Source organism: Diprion similis, chromosome 6 (genome assembly GCF_021155765.1).
Source record: "Diprion similis isolate iyDipSimi1 chromosome 6, iyDipSimi1.1, whole genome shotgun sequence".
Classification (NCBI taxonomy): Eukaryota; Metazoa; Arthropoda; class Insecta; order Hymenoptera; family Diprionidae; genus Diprion; species Diprion similis.
Genome location: NC_060110.1, coordinates 23,188,705 through 23,212,650, shown reverse-complemented (window position 1 = coordinate 23,212,650; position 23,946 = coordinate 23,188,705). Strand labels below are relative to the sequence as shown.

The 23,946-nt window shown below is 39.1% G+C and overlaps 1 protein-coding gene across 2 annotated transcripts in view; it reads left to right on the top strand.

Moving 5' to 3' along the window:
- LOC124407332 overlaps positions 1-23,946 on the top strand; it is a 70,565-nt gene that overhangs the window by 38,916 nt on the left and 7,703 nt on the right. For both annotated transcript variants that reach the window (XM_046883370.1, XM_046883371.1), the window contains exons 9-12: positions 21,403-21,656; positions 21,800-22,044; positions 22,157-22,309; positions 22,488-22,633. In XM_046883370.1, the coding sequence (XP_046739326.1) occupies positions 21,403-21,656; positions 21,800-22,044; positions 22,157-22,309; positions 22,488-22,633 (798 nt within the window). The remainder of the gene's footprint in view (positions 1-21,402; positions 21,657-21,799; positions 22,045-22,156; positions 22,310-22,487; positions 22,634-23,946) is intronic.

Sequence of the window (23,946 nt, the reverse complement as noted above, 5' to 3'; positions counted from 1 at the left end):
CGACTCCTGCAACGTGAAGAATAGCGGACCTCAAACCGTTGTACTTGGAAATGATTCGAGGCATCGGTTTTAGGACCGATCATCAATTTATCCGTAAAACTTGCTGTAGTCTCAATATGATAATACGAGATGTCTAACACCAGCTTTAATGTCTCTCACTTCTCTTTAGAGAACGCAACTTCGCGTGCAGAGTGACTGCAGGATACGTATTACGCGCTGTAACATACGTTGCGAAACTTTTAATTGGATTCAGATACAAATTACACGACACATAGGTACCTTTCACACCGTTGTAGAGGAATTCAAATTTCGAAACGGTTCGTTGATCGCTTAGGATTGGTAATCAGGCAGGCATCGAATAACGTTCTGCAAAGGAAAAAAGGTGGGGAGGAAAGATCAGCCTTCATCGATCAATCATATCTAAAAACAAGAAGCGTCAATACTGTTCCTAATATCGGAAATGAATCACCCCGCGTCCCCGTTAGATAATGAAAGGCAAAATGTAAAGAGTATAATAATAAAAAAAAAAAAAAAAAAAAAATGAATAAAACCAGTCACTGTTATCAAATCAACTCCGGCAAATTAGTAAACGAACGTGATATTGGCCGGTTATCAAAGTAATTAACTAATCACCATCGCCTGCTGTCGATTAGTTGTTATCAGTTCACGTATTCAACGTTCATGTGTATATATTGACAAATTGTGGCCAGAGTGTACCCCCAATCGCGAACTGTCACGTAGGCAAAACCATCGATTTTCAAGCCCAAGTGCCTCGTACGCTGATGAAAGGGGAACGATGATGTATACAAAATATATTACCGTATTTATTCGTTTTGAAATTTACCCTAAAGGTTTAGTTTACTGATAGTTATTCAGGTACCGCAGTTATTTGATCAGATCGTATAAGCGTGAGTCCCGGCGTAACGTTTTAATTAAATTACTCTTCTCTCTTCCATCACAATATCTGTATAGTTTTTCGAGACCGAGACTATGATGAGATTAAATAGAACCGAATGCTTTGGCACGGTTCTGGTCCCTTCTATTTCATCTATGTAATTGAATGAAATTCTGATGTTAAAGGGTCCCAGATAAGACCTCGTCGTCTGCTGGCAAAGCAGAAACGAGAGTGCAGTGTTATATCGTGGCTGATCCTGGTATCTCACGGGAGTTTCTCTCGTGGTTCTTTCGTATAACCGTCTTTCCGACTAACCAACCAACCATTGGAACGAAGAGATTTTCCTCCCTCTTTCTGTAGCTACCCTCCTCGTCTTCTTCTCATCCTCCTTATCTCTACCTTATACCAGATCCTCCACCTTTTTCTCCTCCTCCTTTTCTGCATGAATCCATCCGGAGAACGCGAGCGAGTTCCACTGTATGTGTGTATGCTTTTCCACGAGAAATAAGACGGCGCAAAACGCGAGGGTTTCCTTACACCCACTCGCACCACAACCTCTTCTCTTCCTTTATTCTCTTCCCTCCGGGAGTTGCCATGGATACCAGAATGCACTAACTCTGAAATTCCTTCTTGTCTCTATACCCCTCGGATCTACTGCCCAATTGGACCCTGTTACCGCACCCCATGCCGAAAAGTTATTCAATACTTACCCTACCGACCGAACGATATCATCCTCATCATTAAACGGCTGCAAAAACTGAAGGTTCAATTTTGAGTCTCAACGAATTCCACAAGGTGCAAGGTGTGAAATATAAACCAAGTACCCACCGCAGCTGTAACACCTCCACCAGAAATGAACACACAACACAACGGTTTGAGGTGAACGTGAGAAAACAAGGAGAAAAGGAGACACGACGAGAGTTTCCTCAGTATTTTCTCGTCCCTGATCTGCTCACCCGATACCTTGATACCTTCTGTATAGGTACTCACTTGCCTGTCTCTGCCGTACTCATACTACCTCGATAGCCTGCGTCAAAGGGGACACGTAAATCAATTATCTGGCAACAAAGCGCCAAGCTCGGATACCTTTGCGCAGCGATACCTGAGCGCTTGCCTGCTGCTGGCTCTGCATCGAGAAGAGTAGACTATATAGGTATGCCTATACACATATATATATATATACGTGTACCTATGGTGTACATATATCGAGGGGGATGAGCGGAAGCGTACGGAACACTTGATTACATCAGAAATGCAGTTGGCTGGGGGGTTGATGCTATAACTATACTATCTATCTACCTACCTACCTACCAACCTTCTCTCTTCATCTCGTCTTTCTCATTCTCTTTTCTCACCGCAGTGGAGTGACAATCGAATTCGATGTTCATACATTAATTTTTCCACAGACAAATTTGATTCTCTCGAAACACTGTGGTTTCTTAAATTGAAAAAATTCGTCGCGGGCCAACCTGTAAATATTAATAACAACAATGAAACGAAATGAAAGAAGGAAATAAAATTCACTCGAAGATGTGCTTCTTCTCTTTCCTCGGAATAAAAATAATCACCCGCGGTGTAATAACGCGCAAAGCTCTCCGGTTCCGGTGTTTATGTTATGTATATACGGTATATAGGTACATATATATATATACATACATACTTACGTACATATGTAAAGTATAACATGGGGGAAAAGAAAAAGGAAAAAGAAATGGGGAGGAAGTAAAGAAGTGAGAAAGTAAGGAGGCGAGAAACTCTGCCGACTCGCCTTCTCCAATCGAGCGGCAAACATTTGGGGATTCGGGTAGGTTGGTAGGTTGGTAGGTACGTACCTAATACATACAAGGAAAATACGGCTATACCAGCGCGTTACTTTCTCAAGTGCCGGGGAGTTTCTTGGCTGTAAATATACCTAATGCCCATGTACGTATGTATGTATGTATGTATGTATGTAACACATCTACTTGTGCACTACCCATAGGACATATATAGCTATAGCTATAGCCGTTGGTGCTGGCTGACTATGCCGGGCGGCCGGGGTGGTTAGGGTTAGAGAAAGATGGATTGTTGGTAGTGTAGCGAGAGGAACGATTAGGCCAAGATTAGACGAAGATTACTTTGTGACGGCGATGAATACGCCCTGCTTAAGACGGCTTACACCGTGCGTTCCTCGTCCTTCTTCTAACCACCACCCCCCACATCCATCCCACGCTTCTTCTCTTCCGCTTGGCATATATCTGTGGCTTTTACTTGCCTACTACTTCTTAGCTTTATCACCCTTCATTCCCACCCCCACCCCCCTTCACGTTATTCTCTAATTCGTATGTATATACTAATAGTAAGCTGCGAAACGAGTTTCCTGACTGCGCTATGTTCAATGCTCGTCGCGTCCGTGTCAATCTGGTTAGTTATATTGTTATTCGATACTTTGATATGATCATTAATTTAATGATCGAAATCGGTGTGGATCGTGTTGATCTTTTTTTTTTTTTTTTCTCTCTTTTTTTTCTTATATATGTTTTTCTAAACTTTCGGTGATGATACGTTTGATATAGTAATTTGTTGACAATATTTCGATTCCGAGAATTTATAAATTTCATGTGTTGAACCGGAAACGGGATTTTAACGAGATGCTACTGTGCGTGTTCGTGCTCGGAATACTTTTCTACACGGCAGCTGTCCTTGTCACGTAAAATATTATCACTTGTTTCCTTAAGGGAATTCGGGCATATCTGTCTGGTTAAAAAAAAACAAAAAAAAAAAAAAAAAACAACAAGAAGAACAGAAAACAAAAGAAAAGTGTAAATTAAAAGTATCGACTAGCGTTGATTGAAACTGATGGAAGGTAAAGAAACTCTGAAGTTATAGTTTGCCCGGTGTGCAGCGTATCCGTGTGTGTATACATAATGCATGAACGGTTTACGCAGAGGCAAGCACACACGTCGAGGGATAAGCCACGTCTAAACAGAGTTAAACCAATAAGCCAATAAAGCAAAAGATGGCGGCGACGGTGGCGGCGGCGGCGGCAACATTCCTTGTATAAATATAGGGAAAGTTTAAGCTCGCAACACTGTTCGGTAGTTGGATGTTTTTTCTTTTTTCTTTTTCTTTCTCTCTCTCTCTCTCTCTCTCTCTCTCTCTCTCTCTTTTTCTTTCCTTTTTATCCTCACACGTAGGTACAGCAGCGCGTTTATACTCGCGCGGTTGGTCTATAATCTGTATAGAAGTCAGCAGCAGCAGCAGCAGCAGCAAACGACGACGAAAGCGAGAATTGTAAAACCCTCGTGTTTTGACAGATGCGTTTGCGCGGCGCACGTTTCGTTTCTTTGCTTTGCGTTTTGGTTGCGGTTTGGTTGCGTCGATGCATTCTCGGGGAAAACATTATTCACGGGACACACGGGGGGAGCGGTGGTAACAAAATCTATATTTAGATTATGTACGCACGACGCGACGCCCGGCACTCGAGTCGACGCGTGTCGTGTAAATATTCCACTTCCGGTTGGGACGGACGCCCGGGAGAGAAGAGGGAGGGACTCGACCCGTCGATTTTACTCGTTACACCACAATTTTTCCTTGTGTACCTGTCGTGGTGAAAAAAAAAAAAACGAATCTCAATACAGTCTATACCTTTATTTTAATTTAATCTCTGTTTATTGTTATCCTTTGCCGATTTTTAACCATTTCTTTGATAATTTGATTGAAAGTTGGAGTCAGTCGATAACTTCGACAAATCGTGAATCGATTTTCGTTGAAATTGATGTGCATAATTATTATTATTTTTTTTTTTTTTTTTTCTCTCCTTTTCATTCCTCTTTTCCGAACCTTCGGGACAAATTTTTGTCATCATTTGTCTCCGTGTGTTTGTGGGTGCGTTGTTGTACGAGAAGAGTTGAGAGATTGGCAAAAAAAAAAAAAAAAAAAGAAAAGAAAAGAAAGAACTCCCTTGTACTGCAAATTGAATGAACTGAAAAATAACATGCTGTAGTGCAAAGGAAAAAAAAAAAAAGAAAAAAAAAGTATTAGAACTTGTCGAGGGGAAAAGAAATTCGATAAATTGAAACGTTTCACTTTTTTTTTTTGCTTGAAACTAACGAAAAAACGTTCTCTTTATGTTTCAGGTATGTGATGATACGCCTCGTCGTACTTGCCTCAACGTAAGTTTTGATAAAACAAAAACAACAAAAATAACAAAGAAAAACAAACATCAAAATAAGTTAATGAACGATTTATATAATTGGGAAGTTAACAAAAGAGAGAAGAGAAATTTACTCCTGAAATTTCGACGCTCAATTACGTAAACAAACTTATTAATGAATAATTAATTAATTATTCCATCGCGCGACATAAATATGTACGTATGATCGCTGATTGCGAATGAGAGATGGACAAATGAATGAATGAATGCATTAATTGATTGATTGATTGATTGATTGATTAATTAATTAATTAAGTAATTAACTAATTGATCAGATAAGTAACGCAATAATGCTGTATTTCATATTTAATTATAATTGACGTTCGTTCCTTCGCACGCTCGTGTTTGCTGGAATGAAATTTTATCGACAGGTGCAGCGGGGCACGTCAGAGCGATTATTTTCTCGCGGGGGAATTTTCGATTGATCGCATTCCAATAATTAGCTAATTAATAACAATGCTCAGTTGCCGCGGCGTGATAGAGAGAAAGAGAAAGAGAAAGTGAGACAGCGTGACGCACGTAAGAACCACGTTAACTAGCCTCTTTCCATTGTCACTTATGGTAGTTCTCTTTGTACGGTCTAAGGATTCTATCATCCTTCCACCTTTCTCCAAGTCTCTCTCCCTCCCTTCCTCTGTGATTATCGTCCGGCTTTGTCTTCCGCTTCCGGGCAGCCGCAGGGGCATTGCGCTGTTCATTTGTCATTCTTTCCCCAGCTCGTTCGTTGGCTCATCTCTCGCCCTCCCCCCCTCTGCAAGAGAAACAATCGAAAGAGCAGCTGGGACTAACCCCGATTCTATGCTTCCATCACCTTCTCTCTTCTCTCTTGGAAATTTTTTTTTTTCTTTTCTTTTTCTCTCTCTTTACTTCCATACCCTTTCGGTGCTACCGAAATTTATGTCCCGAGGAAACACGTACCAGTCGACATTCTTTATTGAAGAAAAAAGAAAATGGAAAAAACGAAACGGGGAAGAATATATATATATATATATATATATATATATATATATATGTATCACAACCAAGAATTGGTGTAAGGAGGAAAATTTCAGACGCAACTACCATTTTCATTTTTTTTTCTCTTTCTTTCTTTTTTTTTTTTTTTCAATATTCTTTTTTTCGTTCTATATACTTCGTTGTCTCTTGTTTATGAGGCTGATTTTTTTACGTCCAACTTGGAGCCTTAGCTCGCTATAACTGTTCAATACAGCTCGAGTGAATTCCATTCTCTTCCAGCTTTACAAACCGTTTCATTATAACGAGAGACGATCGTATCTATATCCGGTACGATGAAGTTTAATCTTCCGTTTCTATCTCTATTAACCCGATATAAAAAGGATCTAATTCGTGTTGAAAATTATGAAATATAAATCAGGCTTATGCGTTACTTATATGTAATTGGTAATTGAAAATTGAAATTTTCGGATCTTAACTCTGCGTTGTGTCGGAAATTCAGAACCAATTTCTTTCCCAACCTTATGCGAATGGATTTCCACCGGTACAGGGAAGGAGGATTTTTCTTTTCTTCCCCCCCCCCCCCCCCCCCCTTCGCCCCTACTTCCGGTTTTCAAATGCAAGTATAGAGCAGGCAGTAGGTATATGTATATAATTCTCTCAAATACACGTATAGATACGTACACACACGCAGGTTCGCACTTCAAACACGAACGTCACGCGTCAAGGATCTCGTACTATACAGTCAAGGTATCGATCCCCTTTTCACAACAACAGTCCTCCTCTCCCTAACCCTGTTAGTAAAAACTTCGGGGGGCGAATTATTTGTCACGAGCTAAAAAGGTCTCGAACGCCAGCCAACAAGCCCATTCACTTATGTATATGTATATATATATATACACACATATACATACACATTTCTTTACTTTTTTCTCACTCTCTCACCATCTCTTTCTCTTTCTCTCTCTCTCTGTCTCTCTCTGCTACGCGTTCGATATAAGCGAACGCGCCTAAAAGTCACGATCATTCTTTTATAATACACGTGAGGATCGTGAAGAATTAACGTTTTTTTTTTTTTTTTTTTTTTTTTGCTCCCCTTTTTCAACAATCGTCCACTCGAGTCGAGCAGCAGGAGCAGGAGCAGGAGCTTTTAGATTAAAAATCGTTCCAACCGGTGTACGAACCACTATAAGGATCTTCTCGTAAAAGAATGGAGGACGAATTTTTCCTACCGAATATGTGAGTCACCTCGCATCGAAAATTGGAGTTTGCGGAAATCAGGGGTTTGGGGGGGGGGGGGGGGGGGGCGATAATACGTAAGGCATGATATGCGAAAAAAAAAGTAGGTATCGATTACCATTCGACCTGGTGGACTATAACTGGTTTCCAGGATTTGGCGCGAGTAATGGCGTTGATGGTGGTTGTGGTGGTTGTGGTGGGACCCTGCAGCTGCGCGAAATATCCGTTCCTGCCACTGCGGTTCGGGTTTCCTTTTGGGTCCCTGCAAAACCACCCCAGGAAGTCACGACAGGGGTCTCGATTTCCTCATATACACCAACATACTCCTATATACTTATACGATATATCCAATACGCAGGCCTTGTCTCATTAATATTAATTACACCCCGTGTCTGCGACATGAACTCTCTTTTTTTAAATATCTGATCGTTTTATACTCCTTTTGTCAGCTCTGTGTGACCAAATAATGTGTTGTGTTTGAAAAAAAAAAAAAACAAAAAAAAAACAATTAATTTACTTGCAGCGAGGACACGCGACTGTCAGCTTTTCTTTCTTTGGTTTTGGAAATTCTGAAACATTTTGAAAAGTGATTTTGAAAAGTGAAAATTATGTGGTAAGAAATTTTGAGATGCATTTCAATTTTTGCGACAACTTTCTTGGGGGGTTATGGTTTTTGTAAGATTTAACGTTGTGGTTATAATGGCAGCGTTGTGTTATGAAGAGTTTATTGGGAATTGATTCCACGCTTCGTGAAAGTTATGATCAGTCGAAACGGTGTGACGTTGAACGAGTAACCGAATTTTAAGGAATTACTTAAACCTGACGTCATACGAATCTCTGTACACATGTTTGAGAACCTCCCCCCCCCTTGAAGTTTACGACTTTTCGCCGTTCATTGCTGCACACCAGCGTATATGTATATAATCAAACAAGCCAAGAATAAATTATATTTACCTATAACACAAAAAATGCAAGAGTAGAGAGAAGAAAAAGAGATAACTCGCACCGAAATTTGATCAGGGTTAAGGAATAAGATGGAAACTGCTCTTGTCGAATAAGAAAATTATGGATTCCAGTTACAAATACGAGACCAACTTTTCTTCGAACTATCATCAGTAGGCTACAGACTCTGTATTCAATGTGTATTAAACCACATCACGCAGTTTCGTAACTTGGCTAACTGCGAATTCATAAAGGTATTACAAATGGACCCGAAGGATACGATACAAAGACAAGGTATTGTGGAATGAGACTATACGAGGACTTATCGGCAAGGTGGAACAAAAAGCATGTCTAGTTCTATGAGAGTGTGAGAAAGAGAGAAAGAGAGGCGGAGACGTGTTAGCTGGAAGCAAGTTGGCTCGAGAAGCGATTGACCTCGTGGCGGAAATGAAACCTTCTTCTTCTTCTTCTTCTTGAAAAGCTAAACTTTCATCTGAAACTCAGAGGTGGCGCCGGCAATGAGTATTTGCTTCTTGGCTTATTTGCCAAGAGACTTGGTACAGAAGCAATGAATCGATGTCGACTAAAGAGTTTACCGATACCTTGACTGCTGGAGGCTGCATCGAGCAAACTTCCTTTAGAAGAGAACCTCGTACCTCTGACTCGTATCAATATATATATAAGTGGAACTACGAGTTTGGACTGATGTATTCTGAACCTGACGTGAATCGATAATTTTCTATTGACTCGAAGTCGTGAATGAATGAATGAATGAATGAATGGATGGATGGATGGATGAATGAGTTGCGCCAGCGCAAACAGTTCGGCCACTCTATACATCCATATCTTGATTTACTGTACCTGTAACTAACTATATTGCGCACGATAAATTCAAAGTCCGTACTATTTAAACATTGCTTACATAGTTTACAGTCTCTTCTCGTACACTCGCGGATGTCGTTCTGGTAATTATATATAATTTAAAAAAATATCACAGCCTTCTATTCTCCGTCACGATCTTATCAACATCCTGTGACTTGGGATTCAAATAACCTGCACCGGTCTCTTTTTTATTGTTAGTAGTACATACATACATGACGTGTGGTCAAGCACCGGAAATCGAACAACTCTGTGAGGCGATGCATTCTTCAGACGCATTATAAAAAAAAAAGCAACAATATGCTTCTTTCTTTATTCTTGAACTACTCAAATTTAGTATCTGTATATATATGCAATACTGACTCGAGTAGACTTGAGTCTTGAGCCTAAAATCAGTAGTTAATAAAATCAGGGAACGAGTTACTTCAATGGACGTATATCTTCGGGTATTCAAACAGTAATATCATTCACCTAATCAATTCAGATTGCATTTTTTCTTGGCAAGTGAGACGAGTAACGGTGACTTGGTCCAAATCACGACATAAAGATGAAGAGTTTTTGCAATTATTCGAATCAGAATCGCATTTACGAGACTTTTCAGGTCCAGCGTGAAGTACAGAAATCAGGAATGATCTGTTATATTGATGTTGCAACAAATAGCGTTTCAAGTACCAAATAATCCATGAAACTGAAGCTAGCAGCCAACGAACGAATAACCCTGTACCCAATTTTTTGCCTCTACTGGTCAAATCAAATCCACCCTCAGTCTCTGCAACGTTGTTTACGCCCCTTTCATTAAACTCAACAATGAACGTGTCGAGACCACAGAGAACTGACTGCACGAAATCGCCGGAAGGCAAACCCGTGCAGCCAAGAAGCTTACGGACGTCGTCTTGTAATAACTAACAGTCAGCCACCCGCCTATCTATATACCATGCGCACACACACACACATACACACAGACGCATACATGGATAGACAAGCACTCAAAGAGGCGAAGGAGGAGGAGGAGGAGGAGGAGGTGAAGAGACTTTGGTCGGTATTTCGTAATAATACGAGAATCCCGACGGAATACGGGTATATATTACCCGACGCTTGACGCTCGAGGATCGGGGATGCTGATGCAGGATCCAGCACCGTCGTCCCGTCTCATTTCATCTCGTTTCCGCTGTTCTCCCTCTCTTTCTCTCTCTCTCTCTCTCTTTCCTCGTTCTTTACCCGCTATTGTTTAGACCAAATGGCTTGCACCTTGATGCTCTCCTACTGGACAAGACCTTCGCCACCACCACTAGCACTAGCACTACCACTATTATTCGCAGCGTAACCCGGGAACAGAATATTACCTCCTGCTGCATGGAAACACTGTTTCCTACCCTGTTCAAGTCTTGTCTGCCCCACTACGTTCTAGATACAATGTTAGTACTCGTTCCTCCTACAGCGTTATGTTCACATATGAATGTGTATGTGTGAGACATGTACGTTCTACACGTCGTCTTTCGTTCTATCAAATTACACGTACATACCTGTAGTATCTATGACATAAGTTACACTGCAGTCAACACCAGATGCTGCTACAGCAGCATCCTTCACATACCTCGTGTGATATTCTTTACGTGAATTGAATTATGCCTTCGTAGTTTTGCCACGATTTACAAGAAACGTGTGGAATTTCTTTACGTTTGATGGTTTTACTTATCGCTTGGTACTAGTTGTCTGGTCATCGTTTGATACAGTGATCGATGTATACATCCACAAGTGGTACAAGTTAGGTGTACTAAGTACAAGTATTAAAACTTGTCCACCAAAACTTGCTCGAAGATGACTTATCTTGATTGCGAATCACGTAATTGAACAGATTCAAAGTCGAATTGAGAAAAAAAGAGAATTTCTAATAGGTGATACCATTTCTGATATGATTACGTCCATCGTTGATTAGCTGATCTATTAAACAAAAAAAAAAAAAAAGAAAAGTGTTGGAAATGAATACACCTACATGCAGAAGAGAATGTTGTTTCATGCAAATGTATATACTTCTCGCCTCACGGTATAATAATAATAAAAGTTCAGAGCGAGGAGAGATTATTTGTCGAGCCAGTTCGTCGATATGTCGAGTGGGTTTATGGGTATGAATAATATGTCCGCGTGTAGAACGTGTTGCGTGTCTACCGTGAGTATAACCAGTCGTCGTTTTATTTTTATTTTTTATTTTTTTATTTATTCTTTTTCTTCGCCCTTTTCACTTCAGTCTCCGGTCTCGTAATGTAGAGCGATTAAGAATTAATTATACAGCGGCGTTTTATCGCCGTTTCTGTTGCCAATTACCATCGCAGCTTAAGCTAATTGAACACCTGCAACGTGTTCCGATCTTAATAACCGATTTCGAAACCGGCCGATTATTATATTTCTCTTTAACGCGCAAAGTGTTTTTCCCTTTGCATAAATTCGATACATATTATAATTCGACCTAGTTGTCGATTCATATATGTATATATTTATGTATAAACAGGTTTATCAATTAGCGAAAATTAGGCTATTGACGAAATCTTGTATTCAATTTACCGATCATTGAATTGGAAAATACCGTTTCATGTAAAGCAGAGAAGAGACTCGAGCTGTCCATATATATATATATATATATATAAATATTACAGTGTCCAGTTATTTGTATAATTTGTCTTTTTTAATATTGAGAAAAATCTGCTCGTCGATACTTTTTACGATTTTTTTACTCCGTTTTTTCGTCAATCGAGACTTCTTATTATTATTTCGACAAGAACTTGAGCCATATCGACCACTTCGACTTTTAGAAGGTAAGCTCAAATCCCGACGAAATCTTACGATGATCGTACACTATTTTTACCGAGTATATATACATATATATGTGTGTGTATATGTAATGTATGGATAGCTTGACAGAAACGCCCCGTGCCATGGAACGGTGCATGCAATCGGCTGTCTTGAACGGGGTTTATACTCGCAAGCATCGTTATTATTACATACACCACGCCTATAGAGACCAGCTATCTCGAGTCCACGTGTTCGTGGTTCGATGCCTTTACGATCCTCTGCTGCCATATTTCTTCGTATTTATACGTACACATTTACAAGAGTCTGTCTGCGTGTGTGTGTGTATATATGCACGTACGATATTGTATGTATTTGCTTTTCCGTCGTCGGTCACGTACACCTTGATTGCACCTCTTTACACCATGACAATGGTATAGTGTTCGATGATTTTTATACATATTCATACACACGAATATTATACAGTTAAGAAATGATTTTAAATTGCGCATCATTGGGTTTAATTGGTGGTTTTTTTTTAATTTATTTATTTATTTTTGAACTGTTAGCTTGAAAGAGATATTTCGACAGGTTGATTCGACGATCATGCTTGGTACTTTTTTTTTTTTTTTATTTTTTTTTTTTTTTTTTTTTAGAAGGATTGTAACAAGTGAAGTGGACAAGTTAATACAGCCCAGTCAATGATTACTGATTTTTTTTTTAACAACGAATATCAATTTTGAAATTGTAGAAACTATTATGTAGAATAATGTATATAAAGCGATGCGAAAATATTTCACTGTAACATTCTTCGTAGTGTAATATTTGTTTTTGATAATTGCTGTAGATACGTTCACGATGGTACTGTTTTCGTGGTTATATAAATTTTTCTCACGTTTCAATACTGATTTCAATTCTCCGCACGTGAGAATTTAACGAACGCAGTTATTTCGTTCGAAATTCTATATCGGTAAATCGATTCTGCAGTCGATGCTTCGCTTTGAATTTATTCGATTCGGAAAATCTTAATTTAGGCTATAAAACTTTGTTCATTTTCTTAATTATCATCGATTTATAAAACTTCTCTCTGCGTGTTTATATATGATATATATATATATGTATATATATATCACACACACACACACTCACATAGGTTTAAAAAAAAGAAGCGTTATTATTTCGTGAAATTTAAACCATCCGTGGCGAAATATTGATTTAGTGTTATAGGAGCAAAATAAATAAATAAATAAACAAATAAATAATAAACAAATATATAGTGTGTTCAAACCGCGCACGTGCGTTTCGGACAACAGGTCCTCCTCTCTCATCGGTCCCAGGGGAACGATGCGCGGGATCGTAGTTGATTGGTGGCAACGGGGAACTGCCAGAGGGGTCGAGGCGAGTGCCGGGTAACGATTTTCTCATCCCACGGGACGCGTGTCGAAGCCACCCCCCAACCCCCTTCTCTCTCTCTCTCTCCCTCGCTTTCCTTGTATTCTCCGCAGCTCTTGTACGCATACATATACGTCGCGTGTTGATTCATACGCGCTGTAAATTCGTGCGTACAGTGTTTATACGTATACGCGTATGCACACGCGTAAGAGGAAAGTACGAGGCACCCTCTGGCGACAATTAGCGGAACCCGCCTCTCCCGATCCCCCATGCAAATCAACCCCTAATCCAGAGCTTATTTCTATTGTTCGAGGAACCACCTCCCGGTGGTGGCAACCAACCCATGGTTATCGTCTACCCCTCCAATTCTCTTCAACCCCCCCCCCCCTTCCCCCCCTCCCTCCCTTTCCCCCCTTGGTTCCAAAGAGCCGCGAGGTACAGACAACGACGACCTGTTATCGATTTGCCTGGTATAATTTTCGACGTTCTTTCTCTTTCACGATTTGTATAACTATATTGTTATACAGATTCTGCAATTTGTGTCGTGTTGCGTTGTGTGAATGATCTGACGAAATTTTAATTAAAAATAAGAACAAAAATGAAAGGAAAAATAATGATAATTATGATGATGATAATAATAATAATAATCAACGACCTCGTTTGAAATCTGATAGTTGAGAAACTTTTTTTATTGCATGGAATTACAATTAGTAACGTAGTAGAAACGTTAGTATGCAATTACAGTTAGTATATACACGTGAAGTTGTGCAGATGTTTTCTTCTCTCACTGTGTCTCTCTCTCTCTCTCTACTGATTTTTTCATTGTAGAAATAATCTATCGACTTGAATATCGTACAGGAGAAAAAAGAATGATGTACCGCGTTTTGACGGCGTTGACTGGGACGCGATTTTGAATCACTAAATAAACGATTTTCATGCCTGCGTGTGCGCGTCGTTGTTATTCATTCAGTCCGAATGACAGGTGCTCGATGGTGGGAAACAAGCTACTCGCATCCATTACCCAACAACGATATCCGTTTAACGTATCCCCGTCAGGGTTGCAATATTTAATAGTACACGTATTTATGTATGTATATGTATGCATGCATGCATGCATAGCTACATACGCGTGAATTTACGCTCAGCTCACGAAAGCTGTTTAACATATTATCGGACAGAGTAAATTTTTGACGGTTTTTGGAATCAAGATTCTATTTTAAGAGATAGAAAGAGAGAGAGAGATGATAGGGGAGAGGTTGATATTCTTGTGAGAATAAAAATTGTACCAAGACTTTTGTTAGAAAGAGGAATGCCAAGAGAGTGTATTTGTACGTGTATAAACGATATCGGAAATCGGAAAAATGTGTCACATAACGGAGGTAAAAAAAAAAAAAAAGAAATCTATAGAGAGAATGAAAAAAAATTAAACTCTTGCACGGAGAACTGGTGCAGGATAAATCAGATCAGTTTTTAAAGCGGTCGCGCGCGCATCCTCCTCGGATATAATATAAAGAGCTTTTAAATTGTCACTGAAGGATCCTTCCTATATACCGATCGATAAAATTGCGATAGACCGTAACCGTCGTAACGATCGCGACGAACGGCTTTGGCTTTGGCTTTGGCTTTGGCTTTGGCTTTGGCTTTACCATCGTCATCGTCATCGGTAGGTATCGCTATATTTTCTTTATAAACCTTATATACATATATTCGTATGTGTACGCTATAGGTATATATGTATACACACAACGTTATGCTAAGGGATGATACGAAGCGTGCATACGTGTTGTGCCATTTCACCCAACGACGATCGGTTTCACATATGTTTTACCTTCTATATCCAAGAAACTAGCTTTTTCCTTTTTACCCTGCTGCAGGATTTCACGTTACGTTTGCGAGGTGGTTTATAATAAAACGTATTATAATACAAATGCACACACACACACATACACACACACAAATCCCGAGTGCGTAAGTGTGATTGGGGAGAGGGACAGAAGGCTGGACAAACCCCTTGGTCGCCCTTATTTAGTCGAGCTGTTTCGCCCACAACGCGGGGGATACCCTTGATATTTTAGCCAAAAACCCCACATCGAATCACCATATAAACGACTCTGAACCCCCTACTGCGCCTCGTGAGGAGCCAACCCTCACCTTAAATATACGTTTCATTTTAGTACCCTAGCGCTGGCCTCCCATCCCCAAAGCCTCGAATCTCGCCCTGATACCATTTCAGATTCTCTCTCCACCTTAACCTTCCCCCCCTTCCCTCCCCCTCTCCTTCCTCCCTCTTGCCTCCGCGTATTCGATTCTACTTCCTGTCCTTTTTCCCGACAGCAGCCTCCTTTGTAGCATAGGCGTAGGTACCTACAACTATATAGTTGTCTTGGAATTCATATTATATATATTATACATTCGCCATGTTTTTTCAAGTGAGTGCTTTGTTGTATTGAACTTTTTTATTATTGATCGAATTTCAACAATTTAATGGAACTGAATTTTTAAGGACGTTCGCGATTTAGTTGGGAAATTTTAAATATTTGAAATGTATATTGATTACATTTGGAAATTTTATGCGAGATTATTGGATTCTTTACATTTTATCGAGGAGGCATTTATATATACAGCGTGGACTTATATCGAGAAGGGGAGAGAACTTACGGAGCGGACTTGTATCGCGGGATATAATAACTTTATATGATTGCAGTACCTTAACAATATACACTTAATAAAATGTTCCTGCATATGTATATATTCAGGTTTCAATGTTTACTTATTTGTTGCTTGTAAAAAGCTACACGTTATTTATAAATTTCATAAAAGTTGTAAACAAATAAATAACCGTATAAAAAAAAAATATTTTTTTTCTTTTTCATCTTTTTGTTGGTAATTTTACACAACATTTGCAGACATATAAAGGCATTTTCTGGTTTTTAAGTTAATACAAAAAGATGGAAAAGTGTATAAGAAAAAAAGTGAGATACAAAAGTATTGAAAATAAAAATGAGAAAAATACGGGGATAAAGGGAATTGGTAACCGGGACAAAATAAAATTAGATAACATAAAGTAAATTCTGAGATGTAGGCGCCTATGCAGCCAGGGGGAAGAATGGAGGGTAAGACCCCAACCCCGCTGAATTTCTGCTTCCCTCAGGAGACCCCCTATACCCCAAACTCCTCGGGCAAAGTCCGAAGGATCTTGCAGGGGGACAGAATCTCTCTACTCGTCTCGTCTCGTCTCGTTCCTTCGTTGCTGCTGCGTTTTGTCGATTTTTGCCACGTCCGCTAAAATTTCCATATTAATACGCTGGATCCGTGTTACAAATGAAAACTAACCGGAATCTGTGATTTAATAACATTAAGGTACCACCACCTGCCTCCTTTGTGTATGTATATATATATTAAAAAAAAAAAAATTTCTAATACTAATAATATGTTAAAAATCGATTTTTAACACATTATTATTATTAGCAATTTTTTTTCTTTCTCTTCTTGTGATAAAAAAAACTCGTGTTCTACAAGTATAGGAACAAGTTGAATAATGGATAGAAAAAAATCTAACATACTATATTGTGATACTTAATTTAACTGGCTATAATTTTTTTTTTTTTTTCTAACCATTTGACTTTTTACAAGTACTTGTACAGAACAAAAAACGTTTCTGAAATACGATAAATTTTTCGCTAAATTTCTATACACTTAAGACATGAAGGATCGGTATGAAAGGGGGGTCAGAGACCTTCATGGTGGGGGGGAGGGGGAGGGGGGGGGGGGGTAAAAGCAATTCAAACCTGACCTATCGTAAATCATCCGCTGACCGAATCTTGGCTACGTATCGAATGTATAGCAAACTCTATTTATATACATGTATACCTATGCATCTATAGTGTAGTATATGTCTAACGTATATGTGTATGTACGTATACTATATGCATATAGTCATATATGTATGAACGAACGCAAACCCATTCAAAGTGGCAAATTTCCCGGCTGATGCGGTGGCAGACAAACGGACGGATATATATATAGAGAGAGAGAGAGAGAGAGAGAGAGAGAGAGAGAGAGAGAGAGAGAGAGAGAGAGAGAGAGAGAGAGAGAGAGAGAGAGAGAGAGAGAGAGAGAGAGAGAGAGAGAGAGAGAGAGAGAGAGAGAGAGAGAGAGAGAGAGAGAGAGAGAGAGAGAGAGAGAGAGAGAGAGAGAGAGAGAGAGAGAGAGAGAGAGAGAGAGAGAGAAGTGGAAAGAAGTAGAGACGACAGCAGTCTCAATGGTACTGTAGGGGATGCTGATTCTGCTGCTGCTGCTGCGACGCAGGGTGTAGAAAGCGGAAATGTTGAAGCAGGGGGGGGGGGGGGGGGGGGAGGGGGGGTTGGCGTTTTATACACGGGGATGAAAAGTAAAGAAAGGCAGGGAAAAGCGCGCAACGCTCAGCAGCCAGAAAAATTCAACAAGCTTTGACTCTGTACTTGGTGATTTCACATTTTGCAACCCATATATATACATATATATATATGTATATGCATCCGTTTTTTATTTTTTTTTGTTGTTGTTTCACCCTGCGATTTCGATACCAACATGCGACACGAGAAAAGTTTTCAAACAGGTTTAGAAAATTCTTCATCCTATACGCGGATAATCTGCATAATTCTCGAAAGTGTGATCAATTTTTTAGTAGGATTTTTTTGCATGAATTTTTGCAAACTACATTTTTTTCAATCTTAATCTCGTTGTTTCACTTATTCATTTTGAATAATCGAATATCGAAAAATATTCGAAGAACTATCTGTTGTCGAATTAATTGAGGTATTATTACTTGTTTTCGTAACTTTCTTTTTGTTTGAATTCAAAAAGTATCCCGGCGGTATTCTTCGTGAAGCGAATCGTCTTTAAGACAAAAAAAAAAAAATTGAAAAAATATGTTACAATTTGACGAGGTTTATTCACTTTTGCGAAACCTTATTCGTCGGGTTTTTCTATCAAGTTGAATCGATGAAAATTTCCCGACATCGACATTCGAATCTTTGAAATTCCTGTGCGAACGATAATCAGTGATTCACGGTGTTTGATAATTCCGATCGCAAGATGGCCGTTAATGAATAAAATGAAATTCTGATACTGTAGGAAAAGAGTGTCGAAATTCAGTTTTCATTATCTATCTGCGGATTTGATGGTAATCATCCCTCCGAAAGGTGGAAAAATAAGGTCGTTTCTTCACCGAAAATTTCTATAAGCAGAAAACCAATATTCGTCCTAAAGTTTTCTACTCTCAATCCAGCAAGTCACCCTGTATACATTTTTCGCGTGTACAGGGTGTGCGTTATACGTATATCCCACCTCTTTATACTACGCTACTGCAGTATCATCACTGATTCCTCCTCTCCTCTCCTCTCCTCTCCTCTCCTCTCCTCTCCTCTCCTCTCCTCTCTTACTCCCTGTCGGCTGGCGCGGTTCTTCGTCGCCGCTCTTCGCTCATTGATTTTTCAGCGAGAGGCAGAGGCAGAGGCAGAGGCAGAGGCAGAGGCAGTTGGGTTATATATTTTCCCGTTGAGGTGAGGCGAGGTGAGGTGAGCTTACTCGTGTAACTATCCCTGACGCGACCCCTCCGACACCCGTGATACAGGGTGATTACATAACGTCACCTCGCTAATAATTCCCTTCTACGCCACGCGCTCCAGTTAACGAGTTTTTAATTTCACCAGAATACGAAGATCACCGAACAACCCGTTATAATTTTTTTATTTGATTTCTGTCGCTCGGTGAATTTCTGTTTGTCAATCAATTATTATTCAACTCGGAATGCCCGGAGGGAAGTCATAATATCTTTCCGCGAGGGTAGGGAATTACACAAGTTTAACCCTGCGACGATTCATCCTATATTTTAATTTTTTATCATTATACGCTGTACCTTTCGTGAATCGTTGCTTTGATCTTTTTTTTCTTCCTTGTTTTTTTTTTTCTCTATTTTGAATTATTTCGATTCTCTTTTTTTTTTTTTTTTCTTCGTTTATTTTTCAATAAATTAACATTAACAACGAATTAGAATCAGACGTCGATTTTACGAAAAATCGAATGATCAAAATTAACAAAAAATCAATCTTATCGTTGAGAAATTTTCTTTCCATTCAATCTTTGTTTTTTTTTTTTTTTTTCTTCTTTCCTGTTTTGTTTTTTTCTCATTCCAAGGGAAAAAAAATTATATTAATATAGATATTTCGCACTTTTAAATTGGCAAGAAATGGTTGAGGTTGTATCAATTTTTAGATCTCTTTGTCGTCTAAATTCGATAAATTTCTTAATTAAGTCACGTGTAACGTAATCATTGGGTTAAACTCGGTAAATCTTGTTGAATCATTATACGCTCGTAGCTTTTTCGGATCAAAACAAACCCCCATCACCAGCAGCTTGCCCTCTTCCTTTTTAATGTCATTCGTTGATAAACGAAGTTTTAGTCTGGTGTAAAATTTTAGTCGTGCCGTGCTTTCGCCCGATTTTAGAATACGTTGTACGTAAATTGATTTCCTCTTAAAACACAAGTATTGATTGATTTTTTGTAACACTGTTATACATATAAATATGCAATTTGTGTACACGCATTCGTTGTAGCTTGTTATGAATTCAAAGAACGTTTTAAAATTTAATAAATCCATATTCCTGTACTTTTTATATAAAATATAATAATAATACTGAAATCTCCATATTTTTTCGTAATAAATTTTGTTATTCCTGACAATAGAAAAGTGTTGTAAAATACACAACAGCTATGATAACAACGATGATGATGTCACTCGCTGAACGTAAAATCTAAATTACTCATAAAGTAAATACAGTCGAATGTTCGGTACATTGTTAAAAAATGTCATATTTAACAACGGAATTAGTTATAATATTAAAGCGCCGCACCTTGCGCCAAAGGTTAGGTCGAAAGAGACTTTAGTAGTATAAAAGCGGAGCTTGTGGTATATAATCCTCTATGGATGAGGGAGCATCGGATAGGGATGAGATTGAGGTACTGTCTTAGTGGCATGGTGTTACCATGGTAACAGACTGTAAGCCGCTTAACACCCCAACAACACCGAGTCAACTCCAGGCGTCCCTCAGCTCGGTTTATCTTTGAGGGTTTGCTGCTGTCGTTGCCGGCGAAAAGAAAAATTCTTCACTCTATATCCTTATAACGAATTCAGCACAAGCCAATTAATTTTATGAGGTGTCACAGTCCTTTTGTTTCATGCAATTGACAATTTCGTTGGACTTGGTAAATTGCGTTGATATTTTTAATATCCATCCCCTTTTCCGTGTCGTTATCCTCTCACAGAATATAATTTCCATACTTTGATAATTATGAATTGTAAGTTTGAAATCTGCATACGAAAGGAAATGCGGTGCGGGTGGGGGGAGGAGATCGAAAACGATTAAGCTCAATTAACGAAAATTGTATTCTTCTCGAGAATCCTCTTCTATAAAGATCATTAATTCCAATTACCGGAGAGTCAAGTTGAAATGAGATTTTAATTGCCTAAAATGTACTCAGCTGTTGGAGTCTATAGTCGTAATGCGCACATTCTACCATCAAACTTACAATGCGTAAAACACACTGGAGTCTGCCAGAAGTTCAGCCTTAAGAGAGTGATAGAAAATTACTACAGATGAAAAGAAGTAGTCGTATTCTCGAATAGTCCGTAGAGTGCTTTGAAGCCAAGGGTAGAAAGAGATCTGTTGCTACAGCTCGGAAAGGCACTCTCTTGATGAGAGATTAAATGGAGGGGATGAAAATCTCTCCCCAAAAGTACGAGAGGGTTTGATAGTTGCTGCTGCTGCTTCTTCTTCTCTCCATTATTTTCGCGTTTTAACCAGATGCGGCTGCTGCAATATTACACAAACCTAGATTTGAGGTAGAAATAGCTACATGCGTTGCATGTGTTCAATAAATCATGCAATTATGCGATTTCTATAGAAGTACCCTGATCAATTACATATTCTTATATCATTGATGAAAACAGATCTTACAAGTGGTGGATCACTCGTGAATTATTATTTGAATGATAGAAGTTTTGATTCTTTTTTGACAATGCTCCTGATATTCTTTCCACTGTTTTAATAACGCAATATTTCTGTTTCAATTGTGTTGCAGGACTTCAACCAGCCAGTAACAAGGGACAACCGCCAGCTCCAATTGGTAAATCACACAGGCCAAGCCCTGGTGTATTACCACAGGGTCATACACCAGGACCTGGACCTGGGAACCAGCAGAGCAGTAGAAGTTTCGCAGCGGCACTTCGAAACTTGGCTAAGCAAGCCGGGCCAGCTCCACAAGAAGAGGAACCGAGGGCCAGTCCAAAAAATCGAGCTCCACCACCGCTGGTGAGAGGACCGTCGCCTGCTAAGGTACGCTATTAGATTTTGACCAACAGAAATACTCTCGCCAAATTCAATTAACGGATTAACGAAACGAAATGTGAAAACACGCTGCAAAAAGTTTTATCGATATCTAGACCTCAATCTTTAATTTCACTTACTTTGTGTTTTAGGAACGTTCGACGCACGAGCGAAGACCAGAGGAGATTCCCTCGCTGTATACAACTCCTCGTCAAGCTGAAACAAGCAAGCACAGCGTAACGGCCTCGACTTCCGAACTTTTGGCTAGGTCTGGTTTCCAACCGTATCGGCCTGAGCATCATCCGGCTCATGCACCGCCAGCATTCGCTCTGGATCAGACCTACAGCCCTTATCATCACGGTCTCTACCCGCCGCCACACCTGCAACACGCTTATAGGTTCGTATCTTAAATGTTATTGATCCTTCGAGTTCTTGTACCAATTTTTCAATCCGACAAAACATTTCAACCAAAGGGAATCGAGGCTAACAACACCGTTTTATAATTTCAGATTAGAAGATCAAATGTACTTGGAAAGGTGTGGGATGCTGAGACCGCCACTATTTCCTGGGCTCCCTTCGTATCCCTTTTACGGACTGCGATACAGCCCAGAAATGTTGCCACCTGCCTCTCTAGGTCTCATGTCGCCAGTAATGCACGAGCGGTAAGCAGTCTTTGAGAATTTTATTTTCATCTCGTGGAAATGAACATGTTTAACGGAACGACTAGAGAAGATTATTCTCTTCTCGACGTTAAACGAATGATACAGATCCAAACGATACTGAATCGCTTCAATGAGTTTGCAAAATTTTTATAACTAAATGAATCGTTGCTTTTTGCAGATTGAAGTTGGAAGAAGAGCATAGAATTCGACAAGTGAGAGAACAAGCGGCGCTGCGCGATGAGGAGGAGAGGAGAAGGGTTGCTCGAAATTCGGCCCCTGCTGCTCCCGTTCCTGTCCCTGCCCCTGCCTCAGCCGACACTGCAGGTGAGCGAGTCGCTCCACCCCCCACTGCCTCCCATTGATCGAACCCAATTGTTCAGAGTGCGATCGGCATACCATCGTTTCAAGGTTTACCAGATGTTTCACATACTTCACAATAAATAGAACCATTGGATGTCAATAGACGTCTTAGAATTCACTGAATATGTATATAAAAAGTTCGTATCTAAAACCCCAGAGCTGTATTGGGTTTTTACTTTTCTCTATCAACATCTTCATATATTTTACCAAAAGTGTGAAAAATTCTTTTGCGAACAAATTGCATTATCTTATGTTATACGGCTATGAATTCATAGATACATCGCAGTTATTTAGCCAACTGTTGTTTCAAATACAAGTAACGAATAATAAACTGTATAAAATCAACGTTCACTATTAATAACCGTATGTAATTGTACTTATAGATGTTGTTATTGTTTGGTCTGGTAAACCTTGACTTTATCATTATTTTTTTTTTTTTTTTTTTTTTACCGGTATTAACAAATTTTAGTTGGCACGATATAATGAAAATTGTTTCTCATTCAGATGATATTTTGAGTGATGTTGTAGCGTTTTTGCAAAAAAGAAAAAAAAAAAAAACAGTTAATTATTATTAGTAGTACTATTATTGAGTTTTTTTTAATGACCGTGTTCAGTTGATTGAGATATATTCTATCTAACTATGTGAATGTTTAAAAGAAAATTCATTAATAGACCTCTTATTTTAACGGGAGAGTTTTACCCAGGAGTGCCCAAAAAGTTCACTTTCCTATATCATGTCGTAACGAAATGTTTTCCGTTCAGTTTGATTAAGTGTAAATAATAATAAGAAGCTCAGGTAAACTTTCGATCAATGAAATTGGGTTTTCAATCATTTTCGATCGTTTTCCCCGCCACATCCGACTCTTCCGCCATTTTCTCTAGGTACCTAAACCACACCCAGACTGAGTAAAAATGAAAACGTTTACAAACATTTGACTGTGAAACGAATAAATCATTTTTTTTCTCGACTTACGATGTCAAAAAACGACGAAAATTCAAACAAACGTATAGGAAAAAAAAAACAAACTACGCTTTTAATATTAATCTAGAGGTAATAAAAAATAAAATGAAAAAAAAAACAACTTATAGTCATAATTAACTGCTTCTAATGAAGATTATAGATATAATTTGTAGATAGTAAACATATATTTGTTGATAGTGAACTGTTTGGTAGCTCCTTTTAGTTAAAAAAAAAAAAAAAAAAAACATTTTAGTACTAACGCTGGTACTAGCTGAGAGTCGTAGATGCATTTTTTTTCACGATAAAGTAGCATTTT